General features: G+C 36.7%; 3 protein-coding genes across 4 annotated transcripts in view; all 3 read left to right on the top strand.

The window, feature by feature from the left end:
* Window positions 1-1,871: 1,871 nt before the first annotated feature.
* LOC143471301 (uncharacterized) lies at window positions 1,872-5,856 on the top strand. The gene is made up of 3 exons (XM_076969740.1): window positions 1,872-2,124; window positions 5,381-5,534; window positions 5,662-5,856. The coding sequence occupies exons 1-3, from the start codon at window positions 2,036-2,038 to the stop codon at window positions 5,719-5,721; spliced, it is 303 nt and encodes a 100-aa protein (XP_076825855.1). The 5' UTR covers window positions 1,872-2,035; the 3' UTR covers window positions 5,722-5,856.
* Window positions 5,857-9,366: 3,510 nt separating this feature from the next.
* The window catches only part of LOC143470658 (uncharacterized), a 39,461-nt gene continuing 26,026 nt past the window's right edge, over window positions 9,367-22,801 (top strand). Inside the window, exons 1-2 of the mRNA XM_076968916.1 lie at window positions 9,367-10,729; window positions 11,448-11,522. The gene's annotated coding sequence lies outside the window, so the exon portion shown is untranslated. The remainder of the gene's footprint in view (window positions 10,730-11,447; window positions 11,523-22,801) is intronic.
* LOC143471283 (uncharacterized) lies at window positions 15,496-22,466 on the top strand. 2 transcript variants are annotated; one of them, XM_076969714.1, is made up of 7 exons: window positions 15,497-19,271; window positions 19,438-19,530; window positions 19,620-19,700; window positions 19,970-20,044; window positions 20,441-20,703; window positions 21,370-21,558; window positions 21,636-22,465. In XM_076969714.1, exons 1-7 carry the CDS (start codon window positions 17,429-17,431, stop codon window positions 21,714-21,716), a joined length of 2,625 nt encoding a protein of 874 aa, XP_076825829.1. In that variant the 5' UTR covers window positions 15,497-17,428; the 3' UTR covers window positions 21,717-22,465. The 2 variants fall into 2 exon arrangements, with proteins under 2 accessions (XP_076825828.1, XP_076825829.1); XM_076969713.1 differs by having other exon boundaries at window positions 15,496-19,271; window positions 21,370-22,466.

Genomic DNA, 22,801 nt, shown 5'->3' with positions numbered 1-22,801 from the left:
TTACACGACTTGGATTTGTGGACTCAGTGTCAAAACATGAAGCTCAGAAATTATAATTCAAGATGGTGTCAACTGTCAAGGTCGTCATTCATGCAATTAAATTGACCTTGGTGAGCCTTGAAATTATTGTAACATAAGCTACTAACTTAAGTTTTAAACCAAAGTTTTCCATTTAATCTAAATTTCAAATTTAAATTAAATCATAAGTTGCGCACTCAAGAGCACACTAAACATTTTTGGTTGCTTGTCATACAAGATCTTGCTGAAAACTTGCCATACTCTGCAGTTCGAGTCATAGCGCGTCTTTGGCTTTCTCATTATGTGCCTTCGGCATATACATATACATACATATGCATCACAGAATGCACCCTGACCTCTAATTTTTAGAGATTGTGGTTGCTGCCACAAAATGTCAGCTTAAGGAGAAGAAACGATCTTTCAAAAAATGAGACATTCACGGGACTTACAATGATAGGTGCCAACCTTTTAAACCCTAATACTTATTTAAATGTTTGACCAAACTTGACAATAGCTGCCGCCTTTTTTATAAAGTTTCATGCTAGGTTTTTGACAAAACATTTTATGATAAACAAAGCAGTTGTAACCATATTTCTTACAACAATTGGGAGACGATTTAGGCAAAATATTTCATAATTGAATTTTAGAATTTAGTATTTTTAAATTAGGGCGTTTCAAAGTAAGCAGGAAAATGAAAGAACTAAAAGCTTCACTATTATAACTTTTGGCTGATTTATGTCAGGATTACGATGAATGGTTAACAACGGCGTTATGTCCATTGATTTACAACTTCAATTTATCATTTTACATCATGGCTTAAAGAGTAAACTAAGTTTTATTCCACACTTTTAACCAGAATTGCTGCCGCATCTTATTGTTTCATGTTTTGTTGTTTATATTTTGCCACAAGTTGTACGTAGCACAATTATGATGCAAACCAGAACAGAATCAACCGTGGAGTGAACGGACTTTCTAGCTTTCCTTCCTAGATTTAAAAGAATCTGATTTGGTTTCTTTGCTTTGTCAGGATGAATCCTACGTCTATGGTTGTTCATCCCTGAAACTGCTCTTGTTTGATTTGTCAAAATTTTATGGCATGAAAGGCGTATCTTGAAATGCAAAATCATTCGTAAAACCATGGGGTTAGAAATGTTGCAAATATTTTGTGCAATGCAACTTTACACAGCATGAATCAGCAAACCTTCAGCAGTCAATGCAGCCTAAAATCATCCAAAACATGCAGTGAAGTGTAATTTGATGTGAAGCACTATGGCAATGATCTGCCGTTATTTTCACTTTTTGTCGTTTAGAACTTATGTTTTATGACTTCAAGGTAATATTGGCCCATGGTTGCGTTGTTCATTTATAACATTTGCTGTTTGACTTGTGCAAAATGTTGACACAGTGAAGTCATGTCACAAGACGTTGCACCATTAGTCAATGCTAATGTTCACAGCAGCGATGTCAGATTGAATTGTAATGTATGAGATAGGTTGGTATTGAGAGATCTATGGAATAATTAAGAGTTGAAATAGTTGTTGATTTAGTGCAGGCAGAACTTCATTATCTTGTATAACAAGCCTATGTGTTAGGTGAGTCTGTTGGTCTTATTTTCTTACCATTCTGGGCGATAGTCAATTTAATTGAAGATTTCACGAGCGCTTACTTGCTGAGGTTGATACTTAAGGACATAGGGTTTAAACCTTTGTATGCTAACTAGACTCAGCAGTTGAATTGTGCTTTTGGTTAATTAATAGCTACATGTTTGCTCAATAAACAAAAGAAGATAAATTTTGTGGTTGATGCTGTTAACTTCAAGTAACTGTTAATGCTTCAACTAAACAGAAGTTTATTTAGAGTAAGGGAAAGATTAATTGTATTTAAACATTTATGACTTAACATCATTGGATATGTTTTAACCAAAAAAATGTAAGTACATTGACATTATATTGTATTTTGGCCATTATATTGGCCAAAGAACTTATCTTGTTCCACAAAATGTTGCCAGTTTGAAAAAATGTTCAGCAGGATATTTTCACGTAAAAAAAAATATCCACGAGAAACAAGTTCACCATGGAAACGTACCTTGGTTTCAAAGATTTATAAGTAAGTTATACTTTCTATCTAGGTCGTTTAATGCTAGCAAGTTTGTGTTGTTTCAAAGCAAACAAAGAAAATTTAAGTTTACTATTAGGCTTCTTATCTTTTTGTTGGAATTTTTATCATAGTAGATGTTTTGTTAACTTATCCATCCATCTTTATATCTTCTTTTTTTTTCTTTTTGTGGTATAGTTTGGCTAATAAGGTGCAGTCAGAGTCTATTTAAAAATATACTTTGTTTAAAAACCAGGATTAAGACTGGTTGGGGCTAAAATTGAGGAAGGGGTTCCTTTGGTAGAGTTAGTCGGTATTTCAGTAGTAGGCGTATTAAGTGACTGACAAGTAACAAACCGAGTCTTTTAAGAAAGTTTAAAAACTTACCGGCGAAACGCACAAACACCGCGATAAGTTTCGCAGGTGCATCAGCACAGTATTTGATCTTATGCAACAAATTATAATCACACATTTATTACATAGTTGTGACGCCTTTGATTTCTTAGAGGCTGAAATCAAATAGTATGTTTTATGTAATAATATGATCGTGAGGCGACACTTAATCGAAAGACAGTTTATCGAACGACACTTTATCGAACGACAGAAGTGTCGTAGTACCTAATATGATTTACCTAGTTTATATAAACTACTTGTTTGGCCATATTTTCATTCCATTGTGACTATGTGTTTGCCGCTACAGTTTTGAAATGTACCACAAAGGTAAAGTCTATGTATTGCAGTAATATAAAATAGCAACTCTCGTAGCATCAGTTTAGGCATGAGTTGGCCACACCTGTTTGGGAGTATACAGCGATTGGGCAATTGCTATACTGCAGAAAACAAATAAAATGGTAGTATGGAGTACTTATGCCTACTAAGTTTACATGTTCGTTTTCGCCAACCCTATTGTTTTCACTGACACAGTGAGTTTTTCATACTGTAATTAAACATGTTTTTTTTACCGTGATTACCTAAGTTAATCTGAAAACTGTCAAAGTGTTATTTTGCAATCTTCGGCTTTGTATACAGAGATTTGAATGCTGCCAGTTTACCTACAACCCGAACAAAAACAGAACTTAACGTATGGTACATTGATTTTGAAATGTTTCATGTCTACTTAAATGTGAACGTGTTTCAGATTAAGTATAAGAAATAATCTGTTTCTTTGTGTTTCCAAACGTGTTTCACGAAGTACTCAGTGTTCTTTTCGAACTGCCAACGATATAATTTTTTCGTAATATTTTTTTTAACTCTGTTTATTAAACGTGTCCTTACACAGATAAGAGCGCTTAATAAACCAAAAACACAAATAAAAGGGTAGGCTACAACCAAACTTTATTTGAAAGAATTTTTTCATTCATTTTTCCGGTTAAGAACCGTTAGCAAATAGAAATAGGTTTAAAAGAATGAATGCCTGATTGCCTTTTTTTATTAGTACACCATATGTCATCCAAGGCTTATACGCTCCAACAGAAATAAGTTTATTTGACAATGTCAACTAACAACATGACCGCATATAAGGTACAAACAAACACATGGTGCCGCCAACACAAATATTATACAGATGCTATATTTCCTCCCATGTCAAATGTATAATTCCCTGTAAACAGAATTTAGCTAGCATCAAAGAACACAGTTCACTGCGGTTAAAACAGGATCGACAGAGTTTTTCTTCCCAAGTCATATTCAATAAAAACATTTTACAAAATTATCATTACATTTATCCTGCACACCAACATTATCAACTACAACACTGTTTCCATGTTTTTCTACCACAACAAAAGGTTCTCTAAGGAATGTAGTAGATAATAATTTAAGGTCTAACCCAGGTCTAACGGCACTAAGCACAACAGACTGTCTTAAATCTGCATGGTCCTTCCCCTTTTCCTCGACTTCTGCATCATGGTCACCAGCAAATTGTATAGTCTGTTGCATCACACGTTGATACACTTCGGGTGCACAACTCACACCAAACATGAGACTTTTACAATGAATTAAGTGACAAACATTACTCACTCTTCATGAGTGACAAATGTTGTTATTTCTCTAGACTGAGGGTCTAATTCGATTTGATGATAAGCGATTTTTAATGATCATTCGATTTGATATCCAGTTTACTAAACATTTCACATTGGTTCATGTCTTGTAATACTTCATCAATGATTGGTATTGGATGTCTTTATAGCTTTTTATTAGCTTGCTACACCACCACACACAGGCGAATGTCAGCATTCGATTTTGACATGACAATTACCGGTGAAGCCCAAGTTGTATATCCACTAACCTTTTCAATGATATCAAAGGATTCCAGTTCCTTCAGCTTCTTGGTTAAACGGTCACAAATGTGGTAACTGGTAAGGGATACAATATAGATGTTGACAGACAGCAGTGACATTTTCGTCAACGAGATTCTTTAACTGGAAATCTTTCACCTTTACAATCCCTTCAAAACAGGAACCATACTTCTGTAATAACTGCTCAGTGCTTTAATTGAGAGAATGCCAAGATCTGTTGCAGTACGCTTTCCAAGAAGTGCTTCTCCGTCTCCTTCAATAACTACGAAGTCAATAGTAGGTGGAGTTTTCCCAGGAACGTTCACACAAGCTTGAAATGCACCAATCACCTTCTAGGAGGTATCACTGCCATAAGCGTAATTATTTCTATCGTTAAAAACACTTACATTTTGCAGATCTTAGTTTCAAATGTTCCCACAGCATATAATTTATAACATTGCAGGATGCTCCTGAATCAACAATCAGTTCAACTTTCACCTTGATAGCTACCAAGGTCATTCATTTCTAACTTTGACAGATATTCTGGTCCTTCAGCACCTGAATCTTGGATTTGACGTAGGCTTCCAGCAGCTTTTTGTCTTAGATTCTGGTCCATTTTGCAGCAAACAGCAAAGTTACTCGTGTTCCCACATTTGCAGCACCCTCTTCGTTTGGCTGGCCATTTTGGGTCTCATCCTATGTGACCTTTCCATCCGCACCTGTAGCATGTTATTTTTTGTCTTCTAGAAAAAGACATGTCCTCAGCGTTTGTTGCGCTTCTGTGCGGTTTACCATCAGTCATTTTATTTGCTTTTTAAATAAGGTCTGCATAAAACGGGCAAACAATCGTAATAACTTACAGAAAGGCAAACATTAGAAAACGTTTTTGTAACATCCACCAGAGTTGGTGAAAACTTTTCTCAAGTGTTGCTACAATCACTAGAAGCAAGTATATATTCATCCAGTAAATAATTTAAACATACTTTTGATTGTAGATGCCGGAAAAATGATGGAACGGTGATCATTGAGAAGCGGGTTTCAAAGGACCATGTCAAATATCCAGAAAGCGAAGCACACACTTTCAAGAAAATATGTGACAACAGCTTTCATCACCCAAATGTGGTCCTTTATCTTGATACCATTGAAGAAGTATTTAAGAGTTTATTTGATTATGAAAATGCTTTGCATTAGGGTGAAATAGTGTGGCCTGTTTCAATTAATTTTGGTAAAAAGATGCTGCCTACCATACATAAGTTTCACATACACATTCTTTTAGGAGGATGCGATTTCACTGTATATGGAAATGTGTGATGGTGATCTTGAGGAGGTATGCTGATTTTATTGTGTCACATAGTAGATTTTAGGGGGCAATCAGCCTGTGCATTGGACTAGGGTTGACCTATGTACATATAGAGCCGGCCTTTGCTATTGCGAAGCCTCTTGCCGATTTTCTTTTTAGAACAGATCATGAAATAATACTTCGGTGGTTTGTACAAAATAAAAGCTAAATTGTTATTCTTGTTTCAGTGCTACGCAGCGCTGGGTTAATGCAGTCGCATCGCTCGCATTGGTCAAATGCCCGCCCTGGCTACTTATCATCGATAGCGATAAAATGTGTTAAAAGCCACCACACGCTGTTAGTGAATAAAGAGATTCGATTTAGATACTAAGTTTTCCTAAATCCTAAAATACTGCAGTCAACACTGTGTCGATACCGGACCGTTGTCTTACATTGTGCGTTGTGAGAATTATGGGCTACCCAAATAGAAACATTTTTTCTTTCAAAAATGATGATTAAACAGATTACAAAGATTTTATTTTGACACGACGTTACAACAGGAAGCTTGCCAATAATCAAGCTACTAAACCACTAAACGAATCAAGTATATACTTTTTTCAGTGACTGGTATTCACGACTATCTTTCAAGCAATTTTAAGTTAAATTGGAGAAATAAGTTGGTTAGTGAGTGGCAGTGAATTAAGAACATTTGCTCCAAATATTCCTAAATATTATTAATTCCATTATTTGTTTAAATAAATGCACCAAATTTAGTCCTGCAAAGTCTCGAACAAATTTCTAAAAATTACAATGGAACAAGAGTTGATACAGAAAAATAAAATAGTTTATTACGTATTTTTTGCAGTGGACAAAGAAGGGTGAACTTAATGCTTGCAATTTAACTGCTTTGGAAATCTGCAAACATATAATTGAGGGAATTTTCTATTTACATGGACAAAATATTAGTAAGTACTTTTTATAACTTGCTCATAGAGTGTTCATTGCTAGCTCAAAAACTAATTTGTTTGATATCAAAGAACACATTTAATTATTTTCTGAATCCACCGGATAAACTATTCTTAAAAAACATTTTAGGACCTAAAACTTTTACGAAAATATGACAGTCAACTGTGATATGCTCAGTGAAGATTGCAGTTTGGCAGATATAATTAATTAGGTGTGCAAAATCCTTTTGTACCCACTCCATTGTACGGTTTCTGAGCACACATTACTAAATTTTGCGTGCAGTGTAAACAAACAATAATTTGGTCAAGATTCTAATTCTTTCACCTCTTTCAAATCAGTTGAACTTTGCCTCCTTCGCTGTTAAAATATGCTTTTGAAATAGTTGATATTTGTTATGTGTATAAATAAACATAAATAAACTTTTCTTTGTTTAGTTCATAGAGACGTGAAGCCAAGCAATTTCTTGATTCGTTCAAGTGATAAAAATGCAACAATAAAAGTGACTGATTTTGGTTTAAGCAAAATATTGGCAACTGATGTATCGAGCGCACCCACCACTTCAACTAGCACTGAGGCATTCATGGCTCCTGAGTATCATCGGAGAGAAGATGGAAGTCGTGAAACATCATGGGTACACTAGCTGTAGTGATGCACACTCCAGAATAATAAATCTCCGAATTCTTAACATTTTAGTTTTATTTTTTATCTCACAAACTTTGTATGATTGTACTATAACTTTGTACTTTATCAATCAAACATTGTATGCCTCAATCATCATGAATTAAACCACTTCCATCAAGTCAGACCGACCTCTGCAATCTTACTCAAATCATCAATACTTTTTGAAGGTGTCTTTATATTTAATCTTTAAATATCAAAATTTTACAGAGAAAGTCTGGCGATATATTTTCACTTGGCATTACCTTGTATTATGTCCTCACAAATGGGCGTCATCCATTTGGTGACAAAACTTCTCACGAAGCACCCCACAACATTCAACAAAAAGCTTCTCCTGATTTGGATCTTCTTGACTCAGGTGCCTTGTTGTCTAAAAGTTGATACACTTTGTTTTGCTTAATAATGACTTAATAATGACATTTGTGCACTCGGACATCAGAGGTAGGCAGTACCACGGTACTATGGTATCGAATTACGGTACCGCGGTTCTTTTTTCAATACTGATTCCAGTACCGTCAGTAGTTTTTTGTAAAAGTACCGAATCCCTGTACCGAATTACATTTTTCAAGAAAGATTACTTCAAGATTTTTAGAAGTATGTTTTTATAACTTCATTTTAATTAACACATAGTGCCACGTAGTGCCAATTCCAGCGCTTTTTGTTCGTTTTTTGATCTAAAAAAATAATAATCTAAATTCAGATAGTAGAATGCTTGTTGTTAAATACCTAAATAAACTACCTAAATTGAGGTAGTAGGATATTTGTTGTGCTCATACCCTCGGGCATGTGTGTTTTAAGGTGACACATACGTGCCTCTCTATTATAGTGATCTTCTTTGATGCTATCAAGCATCGCTGTAAGTTTTCTGCAACCTTTGCCAGTTGTTTTTGTTTACATTTTATATTATTATGTTTGGTTCTTGTAAAATTTCACGTAGAATAACTAAACCATATTTTGTCTACAAAACGTACCTTTTTCCTGTTTGAACAACATTTCTAGTGGACAATTTATCCCAAGAGCAAAAGGAACTTGCTAAGGATTTGATAAAGAAGATGTTTGGCTTTGACCAAGAAAAAAAGGAGGTTGATTTTGACCCAGAAAAGCGACCAGCAATTCAACTTGTGAAGTTTCATCCACTTTTATGGACGTCAAAGAAGAAAATTGACTTCTATAAGGTTGGTTCGGATCAAAAATATAACAGATAATATTTGATGATTACAGTATAATTCACCTTTGCGTCTTTTCTATATTTTTAATGAAAATTGAATATTTGCATTAACAGGAAGCCAATAGGTGGTTTTACAGCCAATCCCGAAAAAATGCTGAAAAATATCAACAAGCTCTTAAATACTTTGAAAATGAATTCAACATAAGTATCAATAATGTGCCATCCTCCTTAAGAAATGAGAGAAAGTTTCCTATTAAGGAATGTAGAAACGTCCATCAACTTCTTCAAAAAGTGATACGAAATATGGTAAGAAAAGATAAAATCAGGCGGCTGGCTGAACAAACATGTGTAAATGCGCATCTTAATTCTTAAATACGCATCATATCAGGGTTTATTATGAATTAGCGATTAAATTTTTATCTTGTGCAATATTTATTGAAACAAAGACACCATTTCAAACCTAACTTTGTCAATTCTTTACTTAACGAAGTTAAGTTTAAAACACAAACTAAATATTATTTTGAAGCTGATTTTGTTTCTAGGATGAACATGGTGATGAGAAATTGGCCGAATCTATGGACCTGCTGGGATTTTTGAACAACGGAAAGAGAGATTATGATAAATTTTTACTCACACTTACAGGACCATACCCTGGTCTACTTGCTTATCTGTGGTGGTATCTAAGTGACGAGGAAATTGAGGGACCATACTATCCAATGAAGTCAGCTTTGCATCATTGCTGTTTGATAGTTTGTACTTTATCATAGACAGTTTATCCAATGTTGCTGATTACTAATTATAATTTCCCTCAACCTTTAAGGTTTGTTTCTTTTCAGAAATTCACCACATACTGGATCAACAAAACAAGGTTCTTTAGGTAAGCAATTTGAACATAGTTTTTATTCTGTGTTACAAATTTTTCTCTAATGACTAAAGTATGTCGTTACCACGCACGTATGCTTTTTCAAACCAGTAACAACAAGTGGGCTTCTGAGCCATCTCCTAACTAACCTGTGTAAGTTAGTTGTACTAGAGCAGGGGTTCTCAGTTGGGAGTGTACCCTCCTGGCATGCGACAAGACATTTCTAAGATTGCAAACTTCTCCACTAATTTTAACCAATATTTACGTGATTTAAGGGTTGACATGTAATAAGGTGCAGTCTGTAGTTTCTGTATATTTACCATTTGATTTTTCTATGATGTATTCACTACCTAGAAACTCATTGTCTATACCAGAGACCTCAAACTGGAACAAACTATAACAACGTTGGCAAGTCTCAATCTTAGCTACTGACCAATTTAAGCCGCCGTTTATCGAAGTAGGAAAATATGACTAGTGTAAACAGCTAATGGCGAATGCTAATTTTCAACTTATAAGACATGTCAATTTTGCTAAAGTGTGGAATATAAATTAACCTAAAACTAATACCCTCTGATTCAAACCCTTACTTCTCGTGATTAAATTACTGAGCTAAGCGGCGAATTGAAATAATCGCTAAATTTCAACTTAAAATGATATTCTATTTTCTGAACTCTAAATTAATTTAAAACTACTGTGTATACTACGACCCAAATTCTCACCTCTCATGACTAAATCACCTCAAAAATTAATTTGTGCACAACAAGTAAGTCAAACAGAGACATCCATTATAAGAACCCAATCGCCGAGTGAGAATAATTCAATCGCCGACCACCTCGCCACCACATACGAGAGTCATAAAATCATCAGTAAAATCTGCCGATCACCGTGTTATGGTTCAGCAACTTCAGTAAACTGAAGCCGTGAAATTGTCACTTTGAATGATAAAATGTTGCAGCAACCGTTTCAATTCTTTAGATTGTTTCTGATATCCTGGGTAAATGTAATGCAAAGTTAGTAAATTAGGTGTTGTTCAAACAAATTGAAACGATTTAAATGTAAACAATCGAAATGATATACCGGTACCGTGTACGCATAACCTTGTGTACCGGTAACAGCAAGTAGGCTACTGGCCTATAGTCTAATCTAGCTGTACAGGGCTAGGCTAGACCTACAAAGGCTATTTTTTTTAAAGATTTCAGAAAGCTTGGATGGAATAGGCTAGAAATAGCAAGTTACTAATTAATGTCTGTAATCCCCTTAATCTTAAATCAACACATAGTACCACACATCAATATAATTAATAACACAGAAACAGAAAGCGTTTTATTAGATTTTCTGTCTACGTCTAACGCCAGTCAGCATCCACCAGGTAATGGTTGTCCACGGATAAGGTAAGAATCATACTTTTCTTTGATTTGACCAGTCCAAGTCTTGTGAAAAACAAATTACTCAGTGTTTCTGGTTTAAAGAGGTGTAGACTTAGGTAATTCAACCGGCTGTAAGGCACCAGATCTACAGACATTACCCTTACTTGCAGTGTTGTAATGACTCAAGTCACGTTTTTAACTTACTTGACTTGACTTGACCTGAGTCAATACTTGAAATGACTTCACTTGACTCGAGTCTTGGAAAGTAAGTTGGCACAAGTCAATAAATCCTTGTTGTTAATTTATTAACCAACTGAATTACAGACATTTGATTTGGTTGTGAATCATCGGTTAAAGGTATAGCCAATGACATGACTTCATTTGACAAGCATAATATTTTAACTTGACTTGATCCAATTAGTCTAATTTGAATTGATCCAATTTGACTCGACTCGACTTAAGTCAACTTCCCAAATGACTTAACTTGACTCGAGTCTTAAAAAAATGACTTGGTTACAGCCTTGCCTACTTGTTTTACCACCAATTTCTAGTGGGATTTTATTTTAAAGAAACTGCACCCGTACCTGATTTTTTCTATTGCATATAGGTAATTTTTTTACCAAAATGTGTTAAGAAATATGTTTAGGAATAAGTGTAGTTTATATCCTTGTACTTAGTTTCCATATCTTCGTGTTCTATAACATGCAATGCTGTGAATCTAAAATGTTTCATTATTTTGCAGAAAATGAAGAGCGCAGAAAAATAACTCGAAAAATAGAAAAGTTTCAACATGGATGTAATGTATATGGTGATAAAGGTAATGTATTTGGCAAGAGCAGTGTATAAATGTATTTTAGCAGTGTATAAACTCGGTAATTTATATTTGCAAATATATAATGACAAGGCTGTGTGATTTTTAAGCCAATATTCTAACCTTATACCGGTTTTATTTTGTGTGTTGGGCGCCACAGTAAGGCATAAAATGTGTTTTTGACATTTGCTTGTAACCAACTTGTAGCCTAGTCTACACCAGGTTCAAGTCACAGATAGGCTTACAGTTATTTAAATGTAAAACAAGTGAAAACGAAAGTTATGTTTGTTTAGGATATGAGGCACTGGAATTGCTGCGTGTTTATGAGCAAATTCATCAAATCAATGACGAGCAGCTCACCACGAATGCAGCGAAACTCTTCCCAGAAGACCTGCGTTTATCCGATAAAAAGTTGACAGAATCACAAATTGACTCGCTCCTGTTTATTCTCACTAAAGTTGAGAAACGCATCGAGTATCTTGATCTGTCCAACTGCTTTTCTAAACCAGAAGATGTCGGCCGATTATTTGAGGCAATTCAAGCAATGCCAGGAAAGGTTTGTTTATTTATTTTACTTTCGACTTTTTTCGTTCGTCTTCAACTTTGTTTATGAACTCGATGTGTCGTAACAATGCCCCTTGGTTTTGTATGTGACGTCATAATAGTTTTTCCCGCTTTTAAGCAAACATGGTTTGCTGAGATTCTGTGCGTTGTTGTTGGTCGGAATATTTTGTTTTAATTTATTTCAACGGGGCGTAATTTCCCCGCGCAAGTTTTACTGTTTAAATCGCTGATAGATCTGGAATGCGCAGTAAACCTGGCCGCTTAAAATTTGTTCGTTTTATTGAGAAAAATGGCAAATTTTGATCGGTTCAGTTTAGGCTAAAATCAGCAGCATTTGATCAAGGTTTGATCAAAAATTTTAACTGCCTTTAGTTTAGCAGAAAGCTCAGAACATTTTAATTGGCTGCAAGCGATCCATTTGTTGATTGTCTTTCACGTTGTGTAACCAATCATATTTTTGAACTCAGGTCTTTTGCGTCCAAAAATGGGGCACGGCCGTTCGGGATTAGGCAAAAAAGTACACTTCGAAAATGCCCAGAATGACCCCGAATACGCCCAAAGAATCGCATACCACGGCCGGTAGCTGCAAGGGCACACCTTGCACCGCCCCACGCAAGAATCCAGAGAGTTCAAAGAACACCTTACTAAGCCCCATGTCACTGGCGGGTACGAAAAACTTGTAGCGGTGTTTTGGGGTTTCTGTGATTATTTGCCATCTGGTTTGAGACCTGAAACTTCCATCCTACGAACATTGCGTTACCACCTGGTTTGCTACGCGCTGCATGCGTTAATATTTCTTACATCGTGGTCATGATATGAAATATTACTTCTATGCATGAAGCCGTGTATAAAATTGATATAACTCATACAGTGGAAATGGTGAATTTGAAAATGTTTCGTATAAACATTTGTCTCATTGTGGGCAGAATCATATTGTGCTTTGTCCTTTGTGCTTTGTTTTGGCGATGAGCTGCGCATGAAAGAAAAATGTGGACAAAGCTTGATTCGAAACAACTTCGCTGGCCATCAGTAATTAGCTTGCGCTCATTACGTCAAGGTGGGTCTTGTGTTAGATTCAACATTTCTGTTGATTTTAATATTGATGCGCTAAAATTACTGCATTATGCTACTAAATGTTTTTACAGTGTTGAAAGTAGGTACAAGTAAATATTTGCGCAAACGACGTGATAGAACTACAGAGCTATAGATGGTGCTGGGAAAAATCAGTGAGAGGGTTCATCAAAGTCGACGTCACAAACGATAGTTCCGCAAACACTAGTGGTGTATTTCGGCAATCATCGGCAAAAAGTGGAGCAGCGGCAACTTTTCAGTCCTTTGAACAATGGAAATCAATCGATTGATTCTTGAACCAATTTGGTTTTGAAACCTTTTGTTAAATAAGTAAACTAACATTCGAACACTGCTACCATAACAATAGAAAAGTTGTTTGCTTTCAAATGCTTGTTTTCTGTGGCAGTATATGAGTTCTTCTAGTCAAGTGTAACTGAATTATTAATTTCTTCTCAACATTTCGGTAACACCACGGTTTGTGGCAGCGATAAACCTCAACCGAAGAGATGTGCTTATTAACTCACTGAGGTTTGTAAGCAGCCGTGCGTTCATGAAGTGATCTTTGGAAGTGACTTCTCGTTTGTGGTACCAACTACAGTTGTGGTGATGCTACAGATCTTACCCCGATGCTGGTTTAACTCAATCAGGGCTGCTACTGACGCCCGTAAAGACAACGCTGGTAGGCCTATTAGATTCGGCAAACTTATATAAAAATTAAAACCCAAGAGACCATTCTAAAGTGTTACAAGTTAGACGAAGCGGTGGATGAGACGTCGGCATAAATATGACCAGCGATGATTAATTATTATTTATTTATCCAACGATCAGGTCCCCTTCAACCAATGCGAGGGATGCGACTGCATTGAACTCCGCGCTACTTAGCACCAAAACAAAAATAATGATGTAGCTTTTCCTATTTTGCGCAAATCAAAGTGTTATTTCACAAGTTGTTCTCGAAAAAGAGTGTTTGGTCAAAACATATCACAAAGCAATGCTTTCATGGGAGCTGATTTGCAAAGAGTTGCTATTTGGTTTTTACGTTGTTAGTATTACGTTAAGTTATTTAAAACTGGCAAAAGACCCCGCCAACAGCTTTTGCATTCTACCCTGCGTTTGATAAGTCCCGCCCTGCCAACGAGGTCAAAAAAGCTAGCACAGTATTTCAGTTCCGCAATCGAATATTTAGCGCGTCACCATATTGTGGCCTTCATTCGATTCAGCTTCAGGTGGCGAACTTCGGCAAAAAGCGCCGCCACTTTCCGCTTGTGTGAACAACACCACCCTAATAAATGTTTTTAACACGTTGGAAAGTAGAGTTGAAGAAGTTATTTTCGCTGGCGATTTGAGAGATATTAGAAATAAACCGAATCAAATCTAAATGTCTCGCAACCTGATATATCGACGGTATTTTATTATTATGATGAGCCGCAAAGTCGAATCCGTTTCGATTTGACACATTCCAACTAGAAATTGTGTGACCGGCTCCAGCCTAAATTGATTAGTAACCACAGCAAAATGAGAATGAGTGTTGCGCAAACTATGACGCGTTTGATTTATTTGCCGCGGCAGCAAACGACGGCAAAACGAGGCAAGTTTACGCTTGTCTTAACAATATAATTTATTTAATTAGCAAACAGTCTGTTTACTTGGGTCGTGTGACTTTTTCGGTTCCTCTTATATAACCTACTGTTGGTGCTCGTCAAGTCTTCATACAGTGCTGGGTGGCGTTGGCTAGTATGGCAATGTGGCCTACCGCATATAATTTGTACAGCAGGTCGGTGATACTGGGCAATATATTGCTGGCTAAGATATTGTAAAGCTTTGAAGGTTTGACGTGAATGAAATTGTTAAGAATCGGTGAAGAATGCGCTATTAGCAAACTTAAGTTTTAACGTTATATGATGGTAACTGTTAAATCTAACGTAAACTGACAAGCCAGACTGGAATGTGTAGCGCCCACACAAAGAGCTGTTGCAGTCTTATCGACACATCTATCTCAAATAGTGTACTGAGCATTTGCATACGTTTTTGATCAGCATGCAGCCGTATATTTTGCGTTTGTGATATGCTACTTATCCTATCAGTGTTGTAGCGAAATACAAAAGTATTGAAGTATTCGACGTAAAATCATACGTTTGTAGTGGCAAAAATTTTGTAGGCCGCCAAAGCCAAAATTTTTTGTTTATTTATTCGATATTAGGCTTCAAACAACAAAATTTGCTTTGATTTTTATTAGAAATGGGCGTAACGTCACGAGAAACTTGGTTAATATTCTGGCCTTGTGCGTTTTGTGCCACAAATTGCATGTCGTAGACATTTTGTTAAGTACAGTAGGTGTCAGAAATGGGATGACCTAGGCTTAACGTTTGGCTTTGATTACTATAGCCTACTATATTACTTCTTCGACTAGCTCGCAGTTGCCAACACTTTGCTCCGAATATGAATTCTTTGTTTCCAAAAAAAAGGAACAGCCCGTTTTCACCATTGTCCGGAAAGTGTCGTTTTTCACCATTTATACTGCTCAATGAGTACGTCAAATAAGCTGCGTGAAATCTCCAAATAGCGTCGGCAAATGGCGGCCTAATATGAAGCCATTGTTTGTGGAACGGCGGCAACAAACTCGCCTGTTGCTAGAATAGAACTTTTTGCTTTCTAGAAACCCCTTCTTGTTTACACAAGCACTTAATGGCACGCTTTGACTGTAACCTACCAATTTCTGAAACAAGGGAAATGTGTTTTCTGTAAAAATGATGTATATACAGTGGTGCAATGACTTTTGTGAACCGGTTGTTAACAAGCGTATGTATAGTTCTAAATATATCGGCCCCGGATCAATATGGCATGCTGCTAGTGAGAGAACCGGATGTTGAAATATTTGAATCCCACCACTGTGTAGACCTATATACGTACGGTCCTGCTTACTTCAGGGGTCATGGTATGACGTTAAAAATAACGACACCCAAAAGCTCTGTAAGTTTGTAAGTGCTTTTTAAAGATCACTGAAAAAAAGATCACTGTAAAAATTGGATGAACAGAATCAGTTATAATTGCTGTAGTCAGTATGCACAGCAGGTTACTTTCTTTGATGGAAGCATCTCCCAGTGTGGTAAGTTTGTTCTTTTTGTGAGTTGTTCCATGCACAACAAGATGATACAATGGCCATTATACGCGCAATTAATTTTAATTCCTTGCGTACTTAGCAAAGTTTCCAATCTGGGGCATCCCTACTCCTTAGGGTGGATAGACTGGAAGCCGTTGGCTGTTTATGCACCATAGTTCCAAATGAAGAAATTAGGGGTGTAGGCCTAGTATACAAGTGCACAACCACAGGATGCCTTTGTATACTAGACCCCAGCCACTCAAATTGTGACATCATTTGGTTGTGCACTTGTATATTAGTACCGCAGATAATTCATGGAAATGAATAAAATAGTTTATGCAATAATGCAATTATATAACAGTAGGTTTGAGTCTCCGGTGAACACAGGGAAATATTTAATCATACACTTGGACTTTACTTATTGTTGTCCGTTATTGATTGACCGCTTATGATGATAAAAATCGTTAAACAAAAATTGCATGACGACATGAGGTATATTATTAAAGTGGATAGTATGATAACTATATGTAATTGATGTGGATGTCGCATAGAAGTCAATTAGTATAATTCATACTGTGATTGCAAAATGTGCATGGTCAGTGCTCACATATAATAATATTTATAACACATAGCATCTTGCAGGCTGAAAAGGTACCGGTAGATGTTTATTTGTCGAGATTAACTATAGGTACATATCATATGGTAGGCATTGAAAATAGGTTGCTAATCGTAGTTAACTAAAAACAAAATGTGCAATGCAATTTTCTTAGACGTGCTATCATGTTGGCATGTTTGATACCAGTAAATGCCCTCTTGCCATAGTCTCACTATATTTTTCATTGTTTGGAATTTGCTAGATTAAATTTTCTACGTTTATGAAGCGTGAATCATTAAAATGTTTGAGCTATCAAGATCTGCAGTCTATGGAAGTAAATGAGCAATTTAATATCTGTCTTTGCTAATTTTAAGCATGACAGTTGGTCTGAAATTAAAAACATCGACTCGTGGAAAAGACAAATTAAAGGGACCGGATGGATATTGCTACGTGTTTGATAAGAAAAGCATTAAACAGCCACTGACATTTTGACGCTGTGAGAAACGCTTCTGTAAAGCGAGGCTGCATTTAAACGAAGACGGCTACAAGAAGTTGAAAGCTGGTGATCCAATTGAAACAAACATGTGGGAAGTTTTTGGCAAACACAGTGAGAAACATAGAAAAAGGAAATCAGAATGTGTTGAAGATTCTTCTAACCTCGCATTGCCAGATTCAACCCAGAATAAATCTTCTAACATCTCAATAATTAGTCAGTATCCAGCTACTGATATTCAGCACAAAAGACCTTCATCTTCTGGGCAAACTTTGACCAATTCTGGTTATTCTGTCATTCAACAGAAGGATAGCACTGGTTTACAAACTTTTCAAACAGATTGTGCTGTTGTAGGATCAATTAACACAGCAGTATCTTCATTGGAATATCAATCTTCACAAACAAAAAGGGCTCGTTTTGGGGGTACAAATAATGAAATTTTTGGAAATCAGTCACAAGCTCTAGAAGCTCAGCATTTGAGTAAAAGTTTATTGCCTCCAAATGTGACACCAGTAGTCCAGGAAAATGTTTATGTTAGCTACGTTCAAAACCCCGCTGAAAGTACCAACAAGCAACAACCTTCACGCTGTGAAACTCCTCCTATAAACAGGAAATTTTCTCTGGAAATAAGTGGAAGGAAACACATATGTGAGGATCAAGTTTATCAACTACTAAATGACTTAAAGTTTCCTATTTCAAAATTGATAGCTTGTTCTCCAGTTGATAATGTTTGTGAAATTGTCTGCAAATCCCGCTGTGACGTGCTCGAGCTGTTTGAGCTGCTAAATAATTGTCGCAGTGGTGACCTTTATGAATGTGTGGAGTTGTACGAGAAAGAAGAAGTTCAAGTAAAAGTCTGGCCTGTTTCAGTGTTTCTTGATCACAGTCATATTCAAAGTTACCTTGAACAGAATCATGGCAAGGTTTTAAGCATTTCGTATGTAAGGAATAGATATGGCTTGCTTTCTAATGCTCGTATGACTTCTATGAACAGGAGAGATCTGGATCAAAAACCAATTCCTAATCAGATTTTTGTGGGAGGGAAAAAGCTCTTTGTAACTTACGAGGGACAGATGCCACAGGAACCACGCAATGATAATAACATTGTGTCATCAGAATTAAATGGAAATAAACCTGTCATTGATCTTACATCTGATTCAGAGTCAGGCCAGTCAACAAAGTTTTATGGAAATGACCAGACACCTCAAGTTGAGTTGACAAATTCTCTTCAAGTGTTTTCTGCAGCAGCCAACACTGATGGACTCTCAGAATGTCATGAAAAAGGCGCTGTCCATAATGTACCTCCTATAGTAATGAACAGTTTTTCTGCGCCAGTTGTACAAAACCCACCTGACATCTGTGGACATGGTGGCAATGGTCACATTCAAAATAACTTTGAAGAAAATCATGGCAGTAATTTTGAAAGCTCTCCGGTAAAGAACGGAAACAGGCTGCTTTCTGAGAACCATTTGGCTGTAAGAAAAAATGTGAATTCGAAACTTGTCTCTGCTAAAACTTGTAATAGTGAAAGAGAAGTATCGAGCACTCAGGATGTCCAGGCCCAGCAAAAAAAATTGACACCCCAAAGTGGCATTGACATATTCAGTAATATAGACCTCCTTCTGTCCGTGGCAGAATCAGTGGAAGAATCAGACCAAGCAAGCAGTAGCAAGGTTGAAGGACTCGATCAGATACTTGGCATCCAGCCCAATAATTCTCTTTCAGTGTCTTCTTCTTTAGCAGCAGCCAACTCAACTTTACAAGATGATCAAAATGTTTGCACTCAGACTCGATCGTCAGATGTAGGAGATAATTTGCCGACTTCAGTAGCACAAAACCCAACCATCCGTGCAGGTGGTTCTATGCAAAGTTCTTTTTCTCAAAACTCTGCCAATAGTGCATTATTCAGCCAACCTTCCAGCACATATGTTGGTAAGACAAAACTTGCATAGCTTACATATATGTGCTAACTTCATACAGTGATACCATGTGAACTGTAACCTACGCTATAGAAGCCGGGTATGCTATGCTACAAAGCATATACGCCATCATTACAAGTTAGTCATGTTTTACTTTAGTTTCTAATCATGCTATGTAGGTGCTTCCATGAATTGTCCTGTAACTCCACTTCCTTCTTCTCAGCATTGGGTGATGAATACTTCCATGTCCACTCAGCAACCTTTACCAGCAGGTAAGATGTTTGTGATTTCAAGACAGTTGTCAGGATAGCCCAGCTTGCCGATGCCCTACAAAATATTTCAGAACCGTGATGTACTTTAGATAATTCGTTGCAATATCCTGTTCATATGCAATACCTCAGCAATGTCCAAGCACCCACTCATTCCATGCCTGCCCCCACAGGTAAGAAAGTTACTGACAATTGTTAAAATTACAAAAAATTAACTTGTTTACTGATTTTACATTTTTTAATAAGTGTTCATAATGTTTCTAAGCATATTCAGCCCGACCCGAAAATAGATGCATATACTAACCAAAATAGCCCAACATTTTTTTTTTAATATTTGCATGTGGATTTGGATATGGATTTGGTTTGTTATTAACTTCCATTTTGTTTTTCCTATTTGGTGCTCACTGCTAGTGTTGTAAAATGTTGTTTTGCTATTTTGCAGGAAATCTTCAGCATACAGAGATTATTATCAGCAAATTAAAAACTTATCAATACAAAAGTTTATTTTCATGGAGAGGTAATACTGTAAATTAACCCACAATATCTTGCATGCATTATACTTTGCTGTGATACTTTTTGACTTGGTGTCTGTAAATGTTAGTATTTAGTGATGCACAGTTGCCCCATATCTGATGTAACAATTCTTAATCACCAAGTAGCCCATAGTAATTTTAGGCTCACCACTACAGTATAATATGTATATAATTGCATGTAATGACGCGGTTGTCTTATTGCAACCTTGCTTGTTTTAAACTTGTACCTGTGCAGTGTGCACGGTTTATTTATTGAATTATCATCAATGGACTTTGTATATTTGCTGGTAACTAACCTGTAGTCTACACCCATTCGACCACAGATAGGCCTAAGTCGTTTAAGTGTAAATCAGGTGCAAATAAGTTTTATTTGTGTTTAGATGATGAAAAACGTGAATTGCTGCGTGTTTATGAGCAAATTCATCAAATCAGTGACGAGCAACTCACCACGAATGCAGCGAAACTCTTCCCAGAAGAGCTGAATTTATTCCTTATCGAGTTGACAGAATCACAAATTGACTCGCTCCTGTTTATTCTCACTAAAGTTGAGAAACGCATCAAGTGGCTTCTTCTGATGGAATGCTTCTATAAACCAGAAGATGTCGGCCGATTGTTTGAGGCGATTCAAGCAATGCCAGGAAAGGTTTGTTTATTTATTTTACTTTCTACTTTTTCGTTCGTCTTCAACTTTGTTTACGAACTCGATGTGTCGTAACAATGCGCCTTGGTTTTGCATGTGACGTCATAATAGTTTTTCCCGCCTTTAAGCAAAGATGGTTTGTTGAGATTCTGTGCGTTGTTGTTGGTCGGAATATTTTGTTTTAATTTATTTCAACGGGGCGTAATTTCCCCGCGCAAGTTTTACTGTTTAAATCGCTGTTTAAATAGATCTGGAATGCGCAGTAAACCTGGCCGCTTAAAATTTGTTCGTTTTATTGAGAAAAATGGTAAAATTTGATCGGTTCAGTTTAGGCTAAAATCAGCAGCATCTGACCAAGATTTGGCCAGAAGCAAGTTTCAAATTTTTACAAAAGTAAAAATATTTTTGCGAATTTAATATCAAGTTTTATTTCTGCAACGAATACTCGATCGTGGTTTAAGTTGGTCGCTTAAAAATCCTTCTGCTTTTCTCAAAATCCAAAAATTTGTGTTGGTCCAGTAGGCTACTGTAGGCCTAAGCTGCCATCGTGCTAGTTAGTTATTAATTAGTTAACACTAACCAGTTAACTTGTATGAGTTAAATATTAGGATATTAGTCTTTGTTGTAACACCATGTTGTAGTTTCATTTTACAAACATTTTAACTCTAGATCGAAAGGCTTTATATCGGTGGCAACATAATCCCGAAGATTCCTTCAAAATCCTTCTTCAACAAAATCGAGGATGGGCTGAATATGCGGAATTGCTTCCCTGATGGTGACGCAACAGATGGGAAGCGCGATGCGAACCAATCAGAAATCGATGAAATTCAACGAGTCCTTGACCAATTGGATGACTCGGTATTATTTATGTCTTGTTATGTTTGTGTGAAGTTGAACATTGCAGAGGAATTTAATCTCAAACTTTTAATTTATAGAAGTTGGAAGTTTATCTTGGTCTGCGCGATGGTGAATGGGTCCGACTCTGCTCGCGAAAGAATAGTGACGTCTTCATGTGACGTAGTCATCTTCAAGCAAGAAATTGGCTTTACTTCGATAAATACCGTTATTGAAATCGATTCATTTACACAAAAGTAAGAGCGAACGAACGCGATTATATTTTGTCAATCGCGACCTGGTCGGGAATCGAACTCGCGATTTTTAGACAATGGAGTTCTCGTTTATCCTGATGCGCCACGCGAAGAACTGTTGAAATATTGCTTAAAAGTGAGTTATATGTGTATTAGCTTGCATAGTTACGTAACAATTGTATTTGTTTGTCACGTATGAGTTAATTGATTTTGTAAACACCGTATATGGTTGTGCTATTTTGTTGTGATAATTTCGAGATTTCTTATCATAGAAACTTGTTCATTGGTTTTTCTATCACTGGCGATCAGTTTGATCTGTGGCGGTTGGCGCCATGTCACCGCCACATCATGTTAGTTACTATTTCCTTTGATTTCTTTGTTTTACCGAATTTTTTACATTCTTTAGTTAATTAACGTTGATTACTTTGCTTTATATTTTGTTCACCTTCTGTAAATCCATTCAGTCGTTTATTTGTTTCTTAAATTCAATGCAATTCTATTCCGCACGTGTTGGCCGATTGATGTCTGCGAATGTGCTGCCGAGAAAGACACGCGGCCTCATGATGAGTCAAGAAGAGTTTTTCGTGCTCTCAGACTTGAGTAGCTCTTGGTTCTGACAGCGGTCGAGAAAGCTCTGTGAGTCGTCGTCCAAGTCGGCTTTCACAATAGAAGAATATTCGCTGGAGAATGCACAGAGAGCATCATTGTCAATGGGCAGAGGCGGCCACAGATGAACCAGACTAAGAGTTTATTGCTCTCACTCATTATGACGCTTTTGGTAAGGTTTGTAAAATAGCGACCTGAGAGATTTTGTGGATCAAACAAACATATTTAACCGATAAACCGTCCTGGTTTGTTTAACTACGGTCTCGATCGTAAACTGACTACACTATGAGGTTGTTGCTTCGGGCGCTACAGTTTAGGGCAGGGATGGGCAACATACGGCCCGCGACGGAATTTTGAGCGGCCCGCAGACAGTTCAGCAGTTCAGTTTTGATTTCAGCAGCTATTGA

This window comes from Clavelina lepadiformis, chromosome 9 (assembly GCF_947623445.1).
Source record: "Clavelina lepadiformis chromosome 9, kaClaLepa1.1, whole genome shotgun sequence".
In the NCBI taxonomy this organism is placed as follows: domain Eukaryota; kingdom Metazoa; phylum Chordata; class Ascidiacea; order Aplousobranchia; family Clavelinidae; genus Clavelina; species Clavelina lepadiformis.
The sequence above is the reverse complement of the archived record's forward strand: the minus strand, read 5'-3'. Positions and strand labels throughout refer to the sequence as shown.